Genomic DNA, 17,252 nt, shown 5'->3' on the forward strand with positions numbered 1-17,252 from the left:
TTTTTAAACGCGAAAAATGGCCCGTTGAGGAAGGATACAACGGGCGCTAGGTTAATAGTGCTGTCTATTTTCTCTAAACTAAAGCCAAAACCAAAATCACCACCTTAATTAAATTTAACCGGAAACGAAAAATGACATTGAAAACGGATTTTTATCCAGAATCGGTACTTTAATTTATACAAAATATAGCCATAGGCATATCCCTAAACCATGCACCTAATCTCATTCGTGACAAAAACGCATTTAGAGTTTCTTTCAGGCAACTCTACTTGGGAGGAGGGGGCTCCGCCCTCCCCCCTCCCCCCCCCCCCCCCCCGCCACACCCCAAAACATGTCTACCGTCCCATTCAACGAAATATAATTATATACTTTTTTCCAGTGTCTGCACCATCCCAGAAAAATTCAACCCCCGCCCCCCTAAAAAATTCAAGTAACCCCACCCCTCTCCGGCGAGGAAAAAGTCTGAAAGAAACACTGGTCGCATTTGTAGATCATACAAACTAACGGTAGATAATGTGCACGCATAACACTATTTAGATTAGCAAATTTAAAGTTCCCCTCTCCTCGGAGGAAAAAGTCTGAAAGAAAAACTGGTGTCGCGCTTAGCCACTACCCGAAAAATTCTATGAAAGAAACTCTAAATGCAAAAGACTTTTAAGTTTATACACTTTAATTATGCCGTAATGTCAGTCCTTTTTATTATAGAGTATCGATGACGTCATATCTTTTGAGTTGGGTTGGGGGGGGGGGAAGGGAAGGCGGCTTAGATGTTCTACCGGAGGGAGGGCTTCGCCACTAACCGAAGAATTGTATGAAAGAAACTCTTCACGCAAACCACTCCTAAGATTAGACAACATTGGCTTTTTAATTCAATGTTTACTCGAGAATCAATGACGTCATATTATTGTGTGCACTCTCTGGCTTGATACTATTTTCTACCATATGCTAAATGTCACGTCATATTTCGTTTCCGTCTTACTGTGAAAGTTTTTAATTTGCTTGTGTTTTCTCTTGAGCGTTCTTGTCAGACAGATAGATACATAGATAGACAGACAGCGAAACTATTAGTATTAACGAGAAAAATGGCCCGTTGAGGAAGGATACAACAGGCGCTAGGTTGATAGTGCTGTCAATTTTCTCTAAACTAAAACCACCCCCCCCCCCCCCGCCCACACACACCTTAAAACATGTCTACCGTCCCATTCAACGAAATATAATTATATACTTTTTCCAGTGTTCGCCCCCTATCAGAAAATTCTACCCCCGCCCCCGAAAATTTCAAGTAACCCCACCCCTCTCCGGGGAGGAAAAAGTCTGAAAGAAACATTGGTTGCATTTGTAGATCATTAAATTAAGATTAGACAAAATTGGCTTTTTAATTCAATGTTTACTCGAGAATCAATGACGTCATATTACTGTGTGCACTCTCCGGCTTGATACTATTTTCTACTATATGCTCCAATGTGACGTCATATTTCGTTTTCGTTTAACTATGCATGTTTTTAAGTTGCTTGTGTTTTCTCTATAGCGTTCTTGTCAGATAGATACATACACAGATAGACAGACAGCGAAACTATTAGTATTAATTACATTCCCTTGTCAAAATTAGAAAAAAAAAGTTCAATTAATTAGATTTTTCTACCCTCCTGTTATTATGTTATTAAAATATATCCACTTTTTCTAGGAATATAAACGAAAATGATATTTGACATTAATCTTTTTAATATGTTTTAGCAATTTTCGTGTATTTAATATTTTCTTTACGTTATGCAAAAGAGTAAATACAGTGGCAATTATAAAATAACTTTATGTCGTTATATAAACAAACTTATAATAAGACGCTGCGACGCACTGAAAAGCGCTGCATGGTGCGATATTTACTTTTATGGTTCCAAAAGCTATAGCGATGACAGAAGGAAGGACGGAAGGAAGGACTGACACGCTCAGCCCGCTTTTATTATAGATATTCGAGAAAGTTTAGGGGAGATCACCCCCGGTTTATTTTTTATGGTAAACCTTTACATTTTGTGATGGGCGGGTTTCATAGAGGATTATCTGAGGCATCAATGTATTTAGTTTATATTTTACATCACGGTATAACGTTTGTACTTAACATAACTATATTCAATGTTTTTTTATCATTTTATTAGTTTATACCAATGAATTTTGTGGCGGCCGACTTAATAATTTGTTTAAATTTTCTACTGCACCGCTGACCTTAAGTTCTCTGCTGTTGTATTTCTGGAGGTGATTGAATCCGTGTTGAATGCTAACTCGGTCAAACAACGTAGCGCAACTTATAGTTTGGTCGTTTCCCTTTCATGAAAAAAAATGTTCATTAATGTTCATTAACAAAAAATTATTAATTTTTTTTTTGTTGTAAATTGCAAGAAACTATAGATTAAAACGGCAGTGCAGGGTTAGGATTAGAGTAATAACTACCATAATCATGTCGTCAGAAAAGCCCAATGATACGTAGCCATCAGCTTTAGCCATAAGTTCAAAGTTCACAGTGGATCCGTTGACGTAGAAGCTCACCCCCGCCTTGCAGTCCCCTCCAGTGCAGTAGCGGGGGTAGAGCAGACAGCCCTTGGATTTCCCGCACAAACCCCAGTCTATAGGGCTCACCAAAGGCGAGACAGACGACGCCTAAAAAAAACAAGTCACGTGAATATGCTAACCCATATCAGTCGCTCATTTTGTATCTTTCTCTCAGCCTTGTGAACCCAACCACCCCACTCCCACAGACACACACAGACACACCCGCACACAAACATACACACCAACACACAAACACACATACTCTATAACTCTTACATGAACAACAGGCTGCACAAAAGGCCCCGTGCCTGCTGGGTTTATCACTGCTGATTTGATGCCAAAATAAATGTACAAATAGCTTTTCACTACTGTCACGCTGAAAAATAGAGTCATTTCATCCATAACTAATTAGAGCATTGATTAATTAGCGCCTATACATGCAGTTTAAATATCTAGGACTAAATAGAGCAATGAATATTGTGAGTAACTGTGGTGTTCAGAGGCGTTCGCAGGTTTTTGGGTTAAGGGGAGCGGCATGTCGACCAAAAGGCACCATATATATATATATATATATATATATATATATATATATATATATATATATATATATATATATATATATATATATATATATATATATATATATATATATATATATATATATATATATATATATATATATATATATATATATATATATATATATATATATATATATATATATATATATATGATGTATACACACTAGCTGTATGACGTAGCTTCGCTACGGTGTAGGGTTAGGGCAGAGGCGTAGCGAGGGGGGGGCGTGGGGGTGCGGACCGCACCGGGTGGCACCATTTAGGGGGATGACACCAAGGCAAAAAATAGTAAAATATATAGAGAAAAACTTTAGGGGGGGGGGTGCAAATCGAAAGTTCGAGAGGGGGGTGCAAATCGAAAATTTGAGGGGGGGTGGAAATAAAAAATTGGAGGGGGGTGCAAATCGAAAATTGGTGATGCCATTAAGTGCAGCACCGGGTGACACCCGACCTCACTACGAATATTAAGACAAGGCAAGGAAACCATTGCAGGGGAAATAATCACTCAATTAATATATATATATATATATATATATATATATATATATATATATATATATATATATATATATATATATATATATATATATATATATAGGACTACAAATTTAATTATATTTTTTTAAATTCATCGAGGTCAATCATCTATTTTATTTTATTTAGTATAATAAGCTACTAGAATTCGTTTTATAAACGACTGTCTTAATTCAAACTTAAATATTTTATTGCTATAAATGCTAAAATTTCAAAGCATAAAGAATGTATGTGATAGCGAAGAGAATATATAAGCGTAATTTGTATTTCACTACTATCATAATCTAAAAGTAATTGATCATTTTAATAACTATCATAATTCATTTCTTTCAAATCAAATTGCCTCTCAGATCATTATAGTTTTTAATTAGCTACTGCCTTTTGTGTTCTTTAATTATTTTTAACATGATAATTAGGTGTGGGTTAGATCTCTGTATTGCTCACACGCCTCTTTAGTTGTGATTGCAAAAACAATATTCTCCGTTTTACCTGTTTCAAAATCTATAATTCTAATTGTGATTTTTTTAAACTATAGTTTTTTTCTATTTCTGAATTTTGGTTATTCATCTTTTGGAGGCAGTTTTACTCCTATCTACAGTATTTTTGTATTGTTTTAACTAAGTTTACCCGAGGTATTTAACCATATGTTCGTTTAGTACATCTGTACAGCTGATCACCTTGACTCATACTGACGTTTTTGAAGTTGTGTGAGAATGTGTTTGTTAGAAAATTGATTCAGATTTTTAACACATTCCACCCAAAAATACGTGTATCTGTAGTAAAAGATGCCTTTGGGAAATGTTCTATATCAGTTGACATAAAGGGGACCTGCAATTTCACTTCCTGCTAGTGCTAAAATATCAAAGATAAGTAGAAACGTATTCTACGGGGTACGCTTTACGTAAACAATTGCCCTACGTCTCCAAACTGATCTTAAAACCAGAAAATAATAGGCCTCAAGTATAAAAGATGGATGGCTGAATCGAGCCTGATAACTCAAGCAAAGGCTACACTTGTGAATCAGATCGATGTGTGGGTGGTTGACTGTCCATACCCAGCTAGAAGAACACAAACAGCTGATGTACAGGCGCTAGCGTGAGTTGTCATGGTGACAAACAGCTGATTTACAGGCGCTAGCGTGGGTTGTCATGGTGACAAACAGCTGATTTACATACGCTAGCGTAGATTGACATTGTGACGAAAAGCGCCTTGCTCGTGCCTCCGAAAAACTTGTTTTTAATTTTATTTAATAAATCTCTGAAAAAGGCGCAACTGTCCATAAAGTGGGGGAGGGGCACCCCCCCCCCCGGCTCCCCCCACCTTCCCCCCGCGTACTCTACTGATGGTGTTAATGTATTTATTATTTTAGTAGCAGAGTATAATGTTATAGCTGGGATGAAAAGAAACTGTGACTTAAGTTTCTGGTAGAGGGCGGTGATTGTATTAATTATTATTATTTTATTATGTTAAAGTTAAGCCTCTCCAGCATTTTTTTTTATGTTTTCACATATTGTAATGGTTTGTGAATGTTTTGTTTGAACGCTTGTTATGATTGTTAATCTTATTGTATTGGATGGTCTCAATTGATGCTTTCTATCGTATCTTTAATTATCGTTCTGTTAAGAACTATTTTCTATGTGTATTGAATGAAGTGTTCAGCTGCGAGACTTCAATTAAGTTCGAAACCTTTTGAAATCGTGGCAGGCTTATGCGTGAGATGTTTGAAAGTTTTTTCTGTATTTTCCTTTTTTTTCTGGATACTGATTTTAGTACATAATTATCAGTACTGTTAGGTCTTTTAGATTAGAATTAGATTTTTTGGTGACTATATATATATATATATATATATATATATATATATATATATATATATATATATATATATATATATATATAATATAGTATAATTTTTGTCTTGGTGGGGGTGACGCCATGTATTGCCGCACCGGGTGACGCCCGACTTAGCGTTAGGGTTAGGATTATGGTTAGGGCTAGGGTTAGGGTTAGAGTTAGGGTTAGAGTTAGGGTTAGGATAATGTCAAAAATAAGGGTTAGGGTTAGGGTTAATGTCAACAATAAGGTTTAGGGTTAGGGTTAATGTCAAAAATAAGGGTTCTCTCTCGAATATATCATCTGAATTTACTCCAAAAATGGGAGGGACATTCAGCGGGAATGTCGAGGCCTGTGTGTTAAGTGTTTCTGTAACACATTTATATGGTGTATGGTAACGTAGAGCTATTTTTATACTGTTTTATTATGGTTTCCTTTGAATGGTTTTCTTATTTTATATACGAAGTGACTACATACTATTTAGTTTCTTCGACTTTGAGAAATCTCAATGGTTGATGTATCTAGACCACGTGGTAGTATGGTGGTCTGGGTTTAAATTTTAGTCATGGATCTAGAGAATCTAGAATCTATCTCTAGATTTTACTTATATATTTTATGAGAACCTCTTGTTGAGGCTGATTATTGTGTGCACTGAACTAGTAGTTTTATGCTCAGTGACCTGATATTTACGTTTAAGTGTGTTCTTTGTACTACTTTTATTTGAAAGTTCATTTTGTACAATATCCATTTTATTTTCAATTGTGTCAACTTCTTAGTGCCTTGTGTATAACTGTTTTTACATTTTGAATTGATTTGTCTATTTTTCTTCTTTAGGACGGTGGTCCGAAATTGGGTGTTTTGTTCCGTTGAGTTCTGTTTCTGTTTTGTATGTCTCCAGTGTTCTGTTTTACCTAAATTCTAGTTTGTTTATAAGCTTGGTTCCATATTTATTTTGTTAAAGAAATGTTATTATATTGTTTAAGTTTTTGTTTTATTTTTAGTAGTTTTATTATTTAGACTAAGGTTAGGTTATTAACCAGTCTGGGTTTATCCGGGCTTGCACTGACCGGACAGTAGTTAGTTAGATAAGCCTAGAAGGGTAGATTTTAAGGTATCCCCCCCCCCTAGCAGGGCTTACATTGATTATGATACAGGCCATCAATTCAATAGTGTTGACTTCACTAACCTACAATGTTGACACTTCACTAACCTACAATGTTGACGTCACTAACCTACAATGTTGACGTCACTAACCCACAATGTAGACGTGACTAACCCACAATGTAGACGTCACTAACCCACAATGTTGACGTCACTAACCTACAATGTTGACGTCACTAACCCACAATGTTGACGTCACTAAACCACAATGTTGACATCATATATTTGTCGGCAAATTTAAAAGGCGAGTCTTACTCAAATACAATTGGTCCAACGTTTTGATTAACTGACCAATCAACCAAAACATAGGAGACCGTGCTATTGTTGCTATGGGTTACCATACTCTGTGGAGAATAGATTCGGATTAATGGTTATAAATTACAATCAAATGAAATTGAATATTTTGTATAATGTATAAATAAATTGTCAAAAAACAAAAAGAAAGGAAAAGAAATGGCATAACCTAAATAATACTCTCGTATAATAATATTTACTGTCCTATATTAATAGAAACGGTTACAACAAGTTCTAAATGATTGAGTGCATTTCTTTGTTTACCCTATTGTTATTGTGTTTAATAATTTTCTAAATAGAATGTGAGATGAATTGACATGATACCTCTCCCCCACCTATTAACCCCCTAACTGCCGTATTGACCAACCTGTGGCATGTCTTGACACCGCACATATGTCAGTTTGTTTGTGTTGCCCAGAATGTCGAAAGTTCCGATAAACTCCTCTGAGTTGAGATCCGCTCTCCGAGCCCGAATTTGGATGCCTTTAAATTCCATGGCGTTGTTCGTTGTGACATTCACTAGAGCAGAATTTACTAGTCAATTATACACAGAATGTATAACAAACTTGGTTATGTCAAAACGGATTATGTGGTCTAGGAATCGAGAAGGGTTAGGGGTTGTTTTTTATACAGCAATTTCTCATATTAAAATAAACCGGGAGTGATCTCCCCTACACTTTCTCGAATATCTATCAATCTATCTTCTATCTATCTATATACTACTAAAACTCTAGTTTGTTTACATGTTTGAATATTTATTTGTTTTTTTTTGTTTGTCTGATTGAATACTGGAGAAAATCGGCGCTAAGTGGAGAGCTGTAAAATAGTATGTAGGTAGAGAACAATTTTTGTTTTCAGACAGACTGTTAATCACAAATTTATTTAAAGACGTTAATTAATTTATTGATTTATTCATAGGTAGATTAACCACATTAATTTTAAAAGATTAGAAAAACGACTTGGCTTGACGGAATAGTGACGTCACATTTTTTATTTACTTTTTAGTACAATAGAGTCCTTTCATATGACGTCACGTCCGTTCGTGATACTGCCATTTTATAGAGTCCTTGCAAACACGTGACCTAAATCACGTGATACCTACGCCCGCCGCCACAGTGGTGTACATCAGACGTAAACACAATCAGCTGTTCGCCAGCGCTGGACGTGTTCGCCAGCGCTGGACGTGTTCACCGTATGTAAAGAATCGCGCCCGCGGAAAAGGAAAAATACGTTAAAAAACTAACTCTTGATCCTTATACTGTTATTGACAGTTTCGTATAAATAAATATGTGGACAAAATTTCTAAATAAAAATACTGTTAGTAATACTGTTTGCGTTTAGAGTTAAAGTAGCCGAATCTGATCAAATGCAGTTCTCGATACTTTGTTTCAGGTAAGGACAGTAAAATAATAAACTTCATTTTAATTATAAAAGATAACTACTAATAAAACAAACATGCTCGACCTTCACAAATACTAATAGTAAAAGACAAAGTCAAAAGTAATAATAAGAATAATAAGATCTAATAGTAGGCCTAATACCTGGCTCCGCTGGGTAGACATAGAATCTAGCATCTACTTCTTTACTTAAATTTAATTACTTTAGATCTACATTCGATTCAAAATACACCCATAATAAATCAAAAGTAGTCATAATAGGCCTAATAAAGCATTTAATTGTCTCTAAGATCTAAAATCTCGCTCTATTATCTAATCATTTTTTTAGCAAACGAAATTTTCTGAAATTGAAATGGATTGTATGACTAGACTTAGATCTAGAATCTGCTACTTAAATTAAATTGTAAAAACTTTATACAAGCATGTAGTTGATATTACTGTAGTAGAAGGCTTTAATAAATTACTAAGGCCTACCTACTTTGTTGTCTTTTTACAGCAATATGTATCTGATACTGGACTGAGTTTAATTAAATTCAAATTCATATCTAGTAATTGGTCTACTAAGTTTTTGTAGCCTAGTAGTACAATCTAGATCATACCAGCCAACAACAAATAACCACATTATTATTATTTGGTTAATGATTAGGCTAATTTTTTTTTAAAAATACACTGTTTATAAAAGAAACAAATCAAGCTAGAAACATTATAAGTGAGATGGTTTAGAATAATAACAATGGACCCAGTCTACAATTGATACAATTGCAGGTCTACATAGGGCCTACAGTCTAGTAGTTTACAGTAGGCACCTAGTGTGTAGTTAGTATACTAGTGTGTAGCTGTCCAGAGTTAAGATTCTTAATGCCTTAATGCTTTCTCCTGATAAGCGATGTGTGCTATAAATGACATAACATGACACCGAGGTGAGAAGTGTTGAGGGGAGAGCAGTGGGACTTTCCCCTTTGTTCTCCCTGCTGGACCCTGAGGGTCAAAATTATATAAGAAATACTATCTCTGTGGGGCTGGGTATCACGGAGGTGAGACATTTTCAGGGGAGGGCAGGGCAGACTCCTCTTAGGTTTTATTGTGGGCTAGATACAGGTGGGGGCAGCCATCATGAGGGTTGAACGTCAGTATTAATGTGTCTGATTACTTCCCTGCTGGATTATAAGGGTCTTAAATTGTATAACATGCTACCCAGATTGGTTATTACCCATGGACTATACATATTAGCCGTTGTAGTGTGGGTTTTGTAGGAGTTAAGTGGTCTCACGTTTGCTACAGTAGATAACCTATAATATATTACTGCATTTGATCAGCTTCGTCTACTTAAACTCTAAACGCAAACGGTATTACTAACAGTATTTTTATTTAGAAATTTCGGCCACATATTTATATTATCCACGAAACTGTCAATAACTGTATAATGATCTTCAATTCCTAAGAGTTCAAGTTTTTAAACATATTTTTCCTTTTCCGCGGGTGCGGTTCTTTACATACAGTGAACACGTCCAGCGCTGGTGAACACGTCCAGCGCTGGCGAACAGCTGATTGTGTTTACGTCTGATGTACACCACTGTGGCGGCGGGCGTAGGTATCACGTGATTTAGGTCACGTGTTTGCAAGGACTCTATAAAATGGCGGCTTCTATCGAAGAAGATTTTGTTCCCATTCCAAAGTTTAACGCTTTCTAAAGCTAATTTTCTGTCGGCTATAACTTTAACAATACATCCGTTTGCTGTATTTATTACGTTCCAACACTTAAAATCAATTTTCAACTGTCTTTTTCATTTAGTTTTACAATAAATTTCTCTAGATCTACAGATCAGCTGTCGAAGGAAGAACATGTTATGAAATCAAGATTTTAGATCTAGATCTAAGGTCACTAGACTACGTAAATTCTAGATCTAGACTTAATGCAAATTCTACATCTAGAATCTATTTCATGCCTTATTTTATATAAATCTTTGTTTAGCTTCAATGAACATCTAATTCGAGAATACATCGGATTTATCTATCTAGGTTCTAGAGCTAGATATAGTAGGATTACTCGCTTTATTGGAGGCGTGGTCGGTTGCTAACAACAATGGCGTCCGGACCGGACGCATGACTTCCGACTATTTTTAGGCTATGTTTACCACGAGCAAAATGGCGGGTTTTCACGTTATATAAACATGCTATAGGTGGCCAGGTCTAGATATGCCAGAAAAGCATTTTAAAATTTGCTTTGGAGAATGAAGGCTAAATTTTGAAGTCGGCGTCATTAAAATTAAATAGAACTTTTTAAATGTCACCTGTGACGTCAGTATATGAAGGGATAGTGTGTTTTTAAAGGATAAAAAAAGTCTTTTTGAATGTGGGGTCTGGTTATTTTGTGATGATTAGTGACAGACGTGATGTCATTTATGGATGACCCCCGAAACCCACAGTTAGCTAACTAGATAACGGGTAGTCTAGTATACTACTAAAACTCAAGTTTGTTTACATGTTTGAATATTCATTTGTTTGTTTGTCTGATTGACTACTGTAGAGGATGTACGCTATATGGCGAACTGTAAAATAGTATGTAGGTAGAGAACAATTTTTGTTTTCAGACAGACTGTTAATCACAAATTTATTTAAAGAAGTTAATTAATTTATTGATTTATTCATTGGTAGATTAACCACATTAATTTCAAATTTAAAAAAAAAATGGCTTTACCTTGACTGAATAGTGACGTCACATGACGTGTTTACTTTTTAGTACAATAAAATGGCGGCTTCCATCATAGGCCCATTCAAAAGTTTAACGCGTTCTAAAGCTAATTTTCTGTCGGCCATAACTTTAACAATACGTCCGTTTGCTGTTTTTATTACGTTCCAACACTTCTATAAATTTTCAACTGTCTTTTTCATTTAGTTTTACAATAATCGATCTATCTAGCTAGAATAGGTCTAATGATTAGATCTAGGTCTAGATCTAGCAAGAGTTACGCAAAACTAGACTTAAGACTTAAGCAAATGAGTCGTAGAATCTAAATCTAGATAATTTCAAACCTTCATTATTTTATATAAATCTTTGTTTTGCTATGTAATTGGCTAATTTAAGATAAAATTTAATTTGAAAGTTACTACTACTAGACTTAGATCTAGATCTATGCGCGTAAATCAAGTTGCATAAGGAGACTCAAAGTATTAAACTATACTATAAAAAAAGCATAAATGACGTCACGAGTTAAATAGCTAAGTTGTTAGTGTAATCGGCTTTCATGCGGGTGGCATAGGTTCTAGACACGTCAATGTTAAATTTTTTTTTTTCAATTTTTTTATTTTTGAGATGTGAATGATAAAGTTGCCTATCTGAACTTGGCGGGATACATGGAAGGTAAGGTAGAGTTTATCTGTTTCTTTGTCCTAAGCATATGAAGGGATAGTGTGGTCAGATACATGCTCGGCTGGAATCGTTTTTTTAAACGATAAAAACATGTTGTCTGAGACTTGGCGGGACACTGTGCAGGTGAAGTAGAGTTGAGTAGGTCACCTGTGACGTCAGTATATGAAGGGATAGTCCGAAATCGGTGTTTTAAAAGATAAAAAACATCTTTTTGAATGTGGGGTCTGGTTTTTTTGTGATGATAAGTGACAGACGTGATGTCATTTATGGATGACCATCGTAACCTACAGTTATCTAACTAGATAACGGGTAGTCTAGTTCTTATATAAAACTACAGGGGATGGCAACTCGGGATATAGACATGATTTTTAATCCATTTTAAATACTTACACGTTTTAAAATAGAATTAAATATCGTAGAAAAAAGAATTGCACACCAAGTGAACCCAAAATAAAATGTGCATTATAGTGCTGAATATTATTAGCACTTAATAAATTTTGAAAAATCGGAAATAGCGAAAATTACTTCCGGTCAACAGAAATTACTCATAATTTGATAGAAGGCAGAGAATTAGATCTTATACTTATATGTGAAATTTCATTTATCTATCTGAAATAGTAATCAAGTTATAGACTTTTGAAAAATTCAAAGTAGAAAAAGTTTATCGCGCCCTGCCGGGCCGCCATCCCTGCGAACTTAAATTTTTTTTTTCGTAGAAAAATCTCCAACAGTAGGCCTATTCTCAAAAACTTCATACAGTTTCATATACATATACATATACATATACATATACATATACATATACATATACATATACATATACATATACATATACATATACATATACATATACATATACATATACATATACATATACATATACATATACATATACATATACATATACATATACATATACATATACATATACATATACATATACATATACATATACATATACATATACATATACATATACATATACATATACATATACATATACATATACATATACATATACATATACATATACATATACATATACATATACATATACATATACATATACATATACATATACATATACATATACATATACATATACATATACATATACATATACATATACATATACATATACATATACATATACATATACATATACATATACATATACATATACATATACATATACATATACATATACATATACATATACATATACATATACATATACATATACATATGTACACGTACACGTACACGTACACGTACACGTACACATACATATACATATACATATACATATGTACACGTACACGTACACGTACACATACATATACATATACATATGTACACGTACACGTACACATACATATACATATACATATGTACACGTACACGTACACATACACATACACATACACATACACATACACATACACATACACATACACATACACATACACATACACATACACATACACATACACACATACACATACACATACACATACACGCATACGCACACGCCTACACATACACATACACATATATAAATTTTCATGTTAAGAAAAGAGTATACTTTCAGACTTTATAAACTTAAAATAAATTGAGACGATGAATACAAACAATGAACCAAAAAATCTTTCCCACACAACCATAAGACATAAGTTACCTCTAGCATACATCTATCCGAAACAACCATAAAACATAAGTTACCTCTAGCATACATCTTTCCCACACAACCATAAGTCATAAGTTACCTCTAGCATACATCTTTCCCACACAACCATAAGACATAAGTTACCTCTAGAATACATCTTTCCCACACAACCATAAGACATAAGTTACCTCTAGAATACATCTATCCCCCCCACCATAAGTCATAAGTTACCTCTAATCTTCTGCCCTGGCGTGTAGCTGTTGGATGAAGTTGTGACTTGGAAGAAACTTCTGTCCAGCTGGCTCTGCGTACCGCTGTGTTTGGGCATCATCGTGAAGCAACTGGCCACAGGTGCACCATTGGGGTAGCTGCTCACTTCTGGCAAGACTTTAAGAAAACAAAGTCAAATATTAACATCTTAACCATCCAGTGCAAAGTCTTCAACAGAATATTATTAAACAGAATAAAGGAAGTGATAGATCCCCAGCTTCGAGATCAACAGGCGGGCTTTAGGAAGGAAAGGTCCTGCGTAGACCAAATTGCTACCCTGCGCATCATCGTTGAACAGACCCAAGAGTGGAACTCATCTCTCTATATTAATTTCATAGATTATGAGAAGTCCTTTGATAGCCTGGATAGACAGTCAATGTGGAAATTGTTGAGACACTACAGGTTGCCACAGAAAATAGTCAACATTATTATGTCTTGATATGAAGGTCTGAAATGTAGAGTAGTGCATGGCCAACAGACTACAGAGGCCTTCCCAGTACGGACTGGAGTAAGGCAGGGTTGCCTACTTTCACCATTCCTGTTCCTGCTAGCCATAGACTGGATTATGAAGATGTCAACAGAGAAAACGCGAAACGGTATGCAGTGGACACTGTGGAGCCAGCTGGATGACCTGGACTTTGCTGACGACCTGGCCCTTCTTTCTCACACAACAGCAAATGCAGGATAAAACCAACAGGGTTGCTAATCTTTCTACATCCCTTGGCCAGAACATCTACAGAGGGAAACCTAAAGTTCTCAAAGTCAATGCATCAAACAACAACCCTATAACACTGGCAGAAGACGCCCTAGAAGAAATGGATAGATTCACCTACGTTGGAAGCATTGTTGATAAGCAGGGTGGGACAGAAGCAGACATAAAAATAAGGATGGGCAAGGCAAGAGCAGTCTTCAATCAACTAAAAAATGTTTGGGGTTCTGGAGATTTAACCATTGGAATAAAAATCCGGATCGTCAACACACTAGTAAAATATGTTTTACTCTATGGAGCCGAGACATGGAGAATAACTGCTATAAATAAGAAGAAAATACAATCATTTATAAACGCATGCCTCAGAAAGATCCTGCGAATTCGCTAGCCTAAAACTATCAGAAATATGTTCTATGGCAACGGACAAATCAACTGCCAGTTGAAGTAGAGATCCTCCAGAGAAAATGGAAATGGATTGGCCACACACTCAGGAAGCCTGTATCCAGCATAACAAGACAGGCCCTCACCTGGAATCCACAAGGCAGGAGGAGGAGAGGCAGACCTAGAAAGACCTGGAGACGTGACCTGGAAGAAGACACCAAGAAGATTGGATACACCTGGGGACAGTTGGAGAGACTAGACCTGGACAGAGACGTCTGAAAGCTCTTGTCAGCGGCCTATGTCCCAGTAGGGACGACAGGCAAACGTGACGTGAACCATCCAGTCCTGATAATACACATCCAGATATTATGGCGATACACATCCAGATATTATGGCGATACACATCCAGATATTATGGCGATACACATCCAGATATTATGGCGATACACATCCAGATATTATGGCGATACACATCCAGATATTATGGCGATACACACCCAGATATTATGGCGATACACATCCAGATATTATGGCGATACACATCCAGATATTATGGCGATACACATCCAGATATTATGGCGATACACATCCAGATATTATGGCGATACACATCCAGATGTTATGGCGATACACATCCAGATATTATGGCGATACACATCCAGATATTATGTGACAAAATGAGACCCCCCCCCCCCCTTTTCCTCCTACCTCCGCAAAAAATTTTCTCACCCCTAAATATTTTTATACAGATAAACACACACACACACATACACACACACACACACATACACACATACATATATATATATATATATATATATATATATATATATATATATATATATATATATATATATATATATATATATATATATATATATATAAAACACTAAAATTTATTATCCTATTTAGTAATAGCCTTAAAATGCTGGTTCCAAACAGTTGTTGCCAGAGAGCATATTTTTAGCCAAAATTGAATATTTTATATCATTAGAGAAATAAAAATGCTCAAACAAATAGTTATTAGTGATTTTATAGTAATTTTATTTCTAATTTGGATTAGTAGAGTCTTGGTGTTTTGATGATAGGGGATGTTATATTACTTGATATAAATAAACTACTAGGCTATACCCTATTGATTGTTCTTGTGTATTTTATCATGGAAAACAATTGTTGTGACTTTCATTGTTTTACTCTCCCTGACCATTCCGGTTGACTTCAAATAGAGGTTGAGGGCGGTTGTTTTTTTTTAATTTGAATTGATAAAATAATGCTGAACGGCTTTTCAACGGCTTATTTTCAATACAAAAATATAAAAACGAGTGTAATCTATGTTTCCTTAACGGCTTTAATTTTTTTATGAAACTATAGTTTTATCGCTTGCCAAATTTGATAAAAGTTTTTTTTTAATTTGAATTTTTAAAGATTTTTTTATTTTTATTTTGTATGATTACATAGACTTTTCAAATCTATTTAACGTCTATCATTGCAAAAATCAACCTCAAGAGATAACAAACCACAACAATTAAGGCCATAAATCATTTATAGAATGAAGACAGTTTTAAACATTTGTATAGGTCCTATCTCATTTTATGGCCCGTGTAGCAAAAGTGACTTTTAATCTAACATATCGGTCAATGGTATATGAAAAAAAATTAAAAACCGGGAGTGATCTTCCCTAAACTTTCTCGAATATTCTTATATAAAAAAACAGTGGATGGGAACTCGGGATATAGACATGAATTTTAATCCATTTTAAATACTTAAACTTTTAAAAATAGAATAAAATCTCGTAGAAAAAAAAATTGCACACAAGTGAACGCCAAATAAAATGTGCATAATAGTGCGGAATATTATTAGTACTTTATAAATTTACATTAGTTTTTGAGAAATCGGAAATAGCGTAAATTAGTACTTCCGGTCAACGGAAATTACTCAAAATTTGACAGAAGGTAGAGAATTAGATCTTTTACTTACTTGTGAAATTTCATGTATCTATCTGAAATAGTACTCAAGTTATAGGCTTTTGAAAAATTCAAAGTAGAAAAAGTACCACTTCCGGTTTATTTTTATTAAAATGAAGGCAAATAATGTACGTATATGCTCCAATATGATAGCTCGAAAAATTAAACATCCAATTAAGTAAAATTTTATGTCAGATTGCGTTGTCAACGGGTCTTGACCTACGTGGCAAGGTTGAAAGTGGTCCGTTAGAAGTGGTCAAAATTACGTCGCCAGTTTCGACCAATAAGACAAAAGACGAAAGTCAAAAGTACGACAGTTGAAGCAAGTTAAATAAACCTAACCCTAAGTAAGACAGTTGAAGCAAGTTAAATAACCCTAACCCTAAGTAAGACAGTTGAAGCAAGTTAAATAACCCTAACCCTAAGTAAGACAGTTGAAGCAAGTTAAATAACCCTAACCCTAAGTACGACAGTTGAAGCAAGTTAAATAACCCTAACCCTAAGTACGACAGTTGAAGCAAGTTAAATAACCCTAACCCTAAGTACGACAGTTG

At 35.0% G+C, this 17,252-nt stretch overlaps 1 protein-coding gene across 1 annotated transcript in view; it reads right to left on the minus strand.

The window, feature by feature from the left end:
- The window catches only part of LOC131954411 (putative ferric-chelate reductase 1 homolog), a gene marked incomplete at its 5' end in the record, with an annotated part of 32,354 nt that extends 18,593 nt beyond the window's left edge, over window positions 1–13,761 (minus strand). The window contains 6 exon segments of the mRNA XM_059318068.1: window positions 2,218–2,316; window positions 2,443–2,649; window positions 2,818–2,917; window positions 6,903–6,991; window positions 7,309–7,460; window positions 13,606–13,761. Of these exon segments, the coding sequence (XP_059174051.1) occupies window positions 2,218–2,316; window positions 2,443–2,649; window positions 2,818–2,917; window positions 6,903–6,991; window positions 7,309–7,460; window positions 13,606–13,761 (803 nt within the window).
- Between the last annotated feature and the right edge of the window lie 3,491 nt (window positions 13,762–17,252).

The sequence above is a fragment of the Physella acuta genome, unplaced genomic scaffold, assembly GCF_028476545.2.
Source record: "Physella acuta isolate Inbredline_101_S28 unplaced genomic scaffold, ASM2847654v3 ptg000996l, whole genome shotgun sequence".
NCBI classification, from domain to species: Eukaryota; Metazoa; Mollusca; class Gastropoda; family Physidae; genus Physella; species Physella acuta.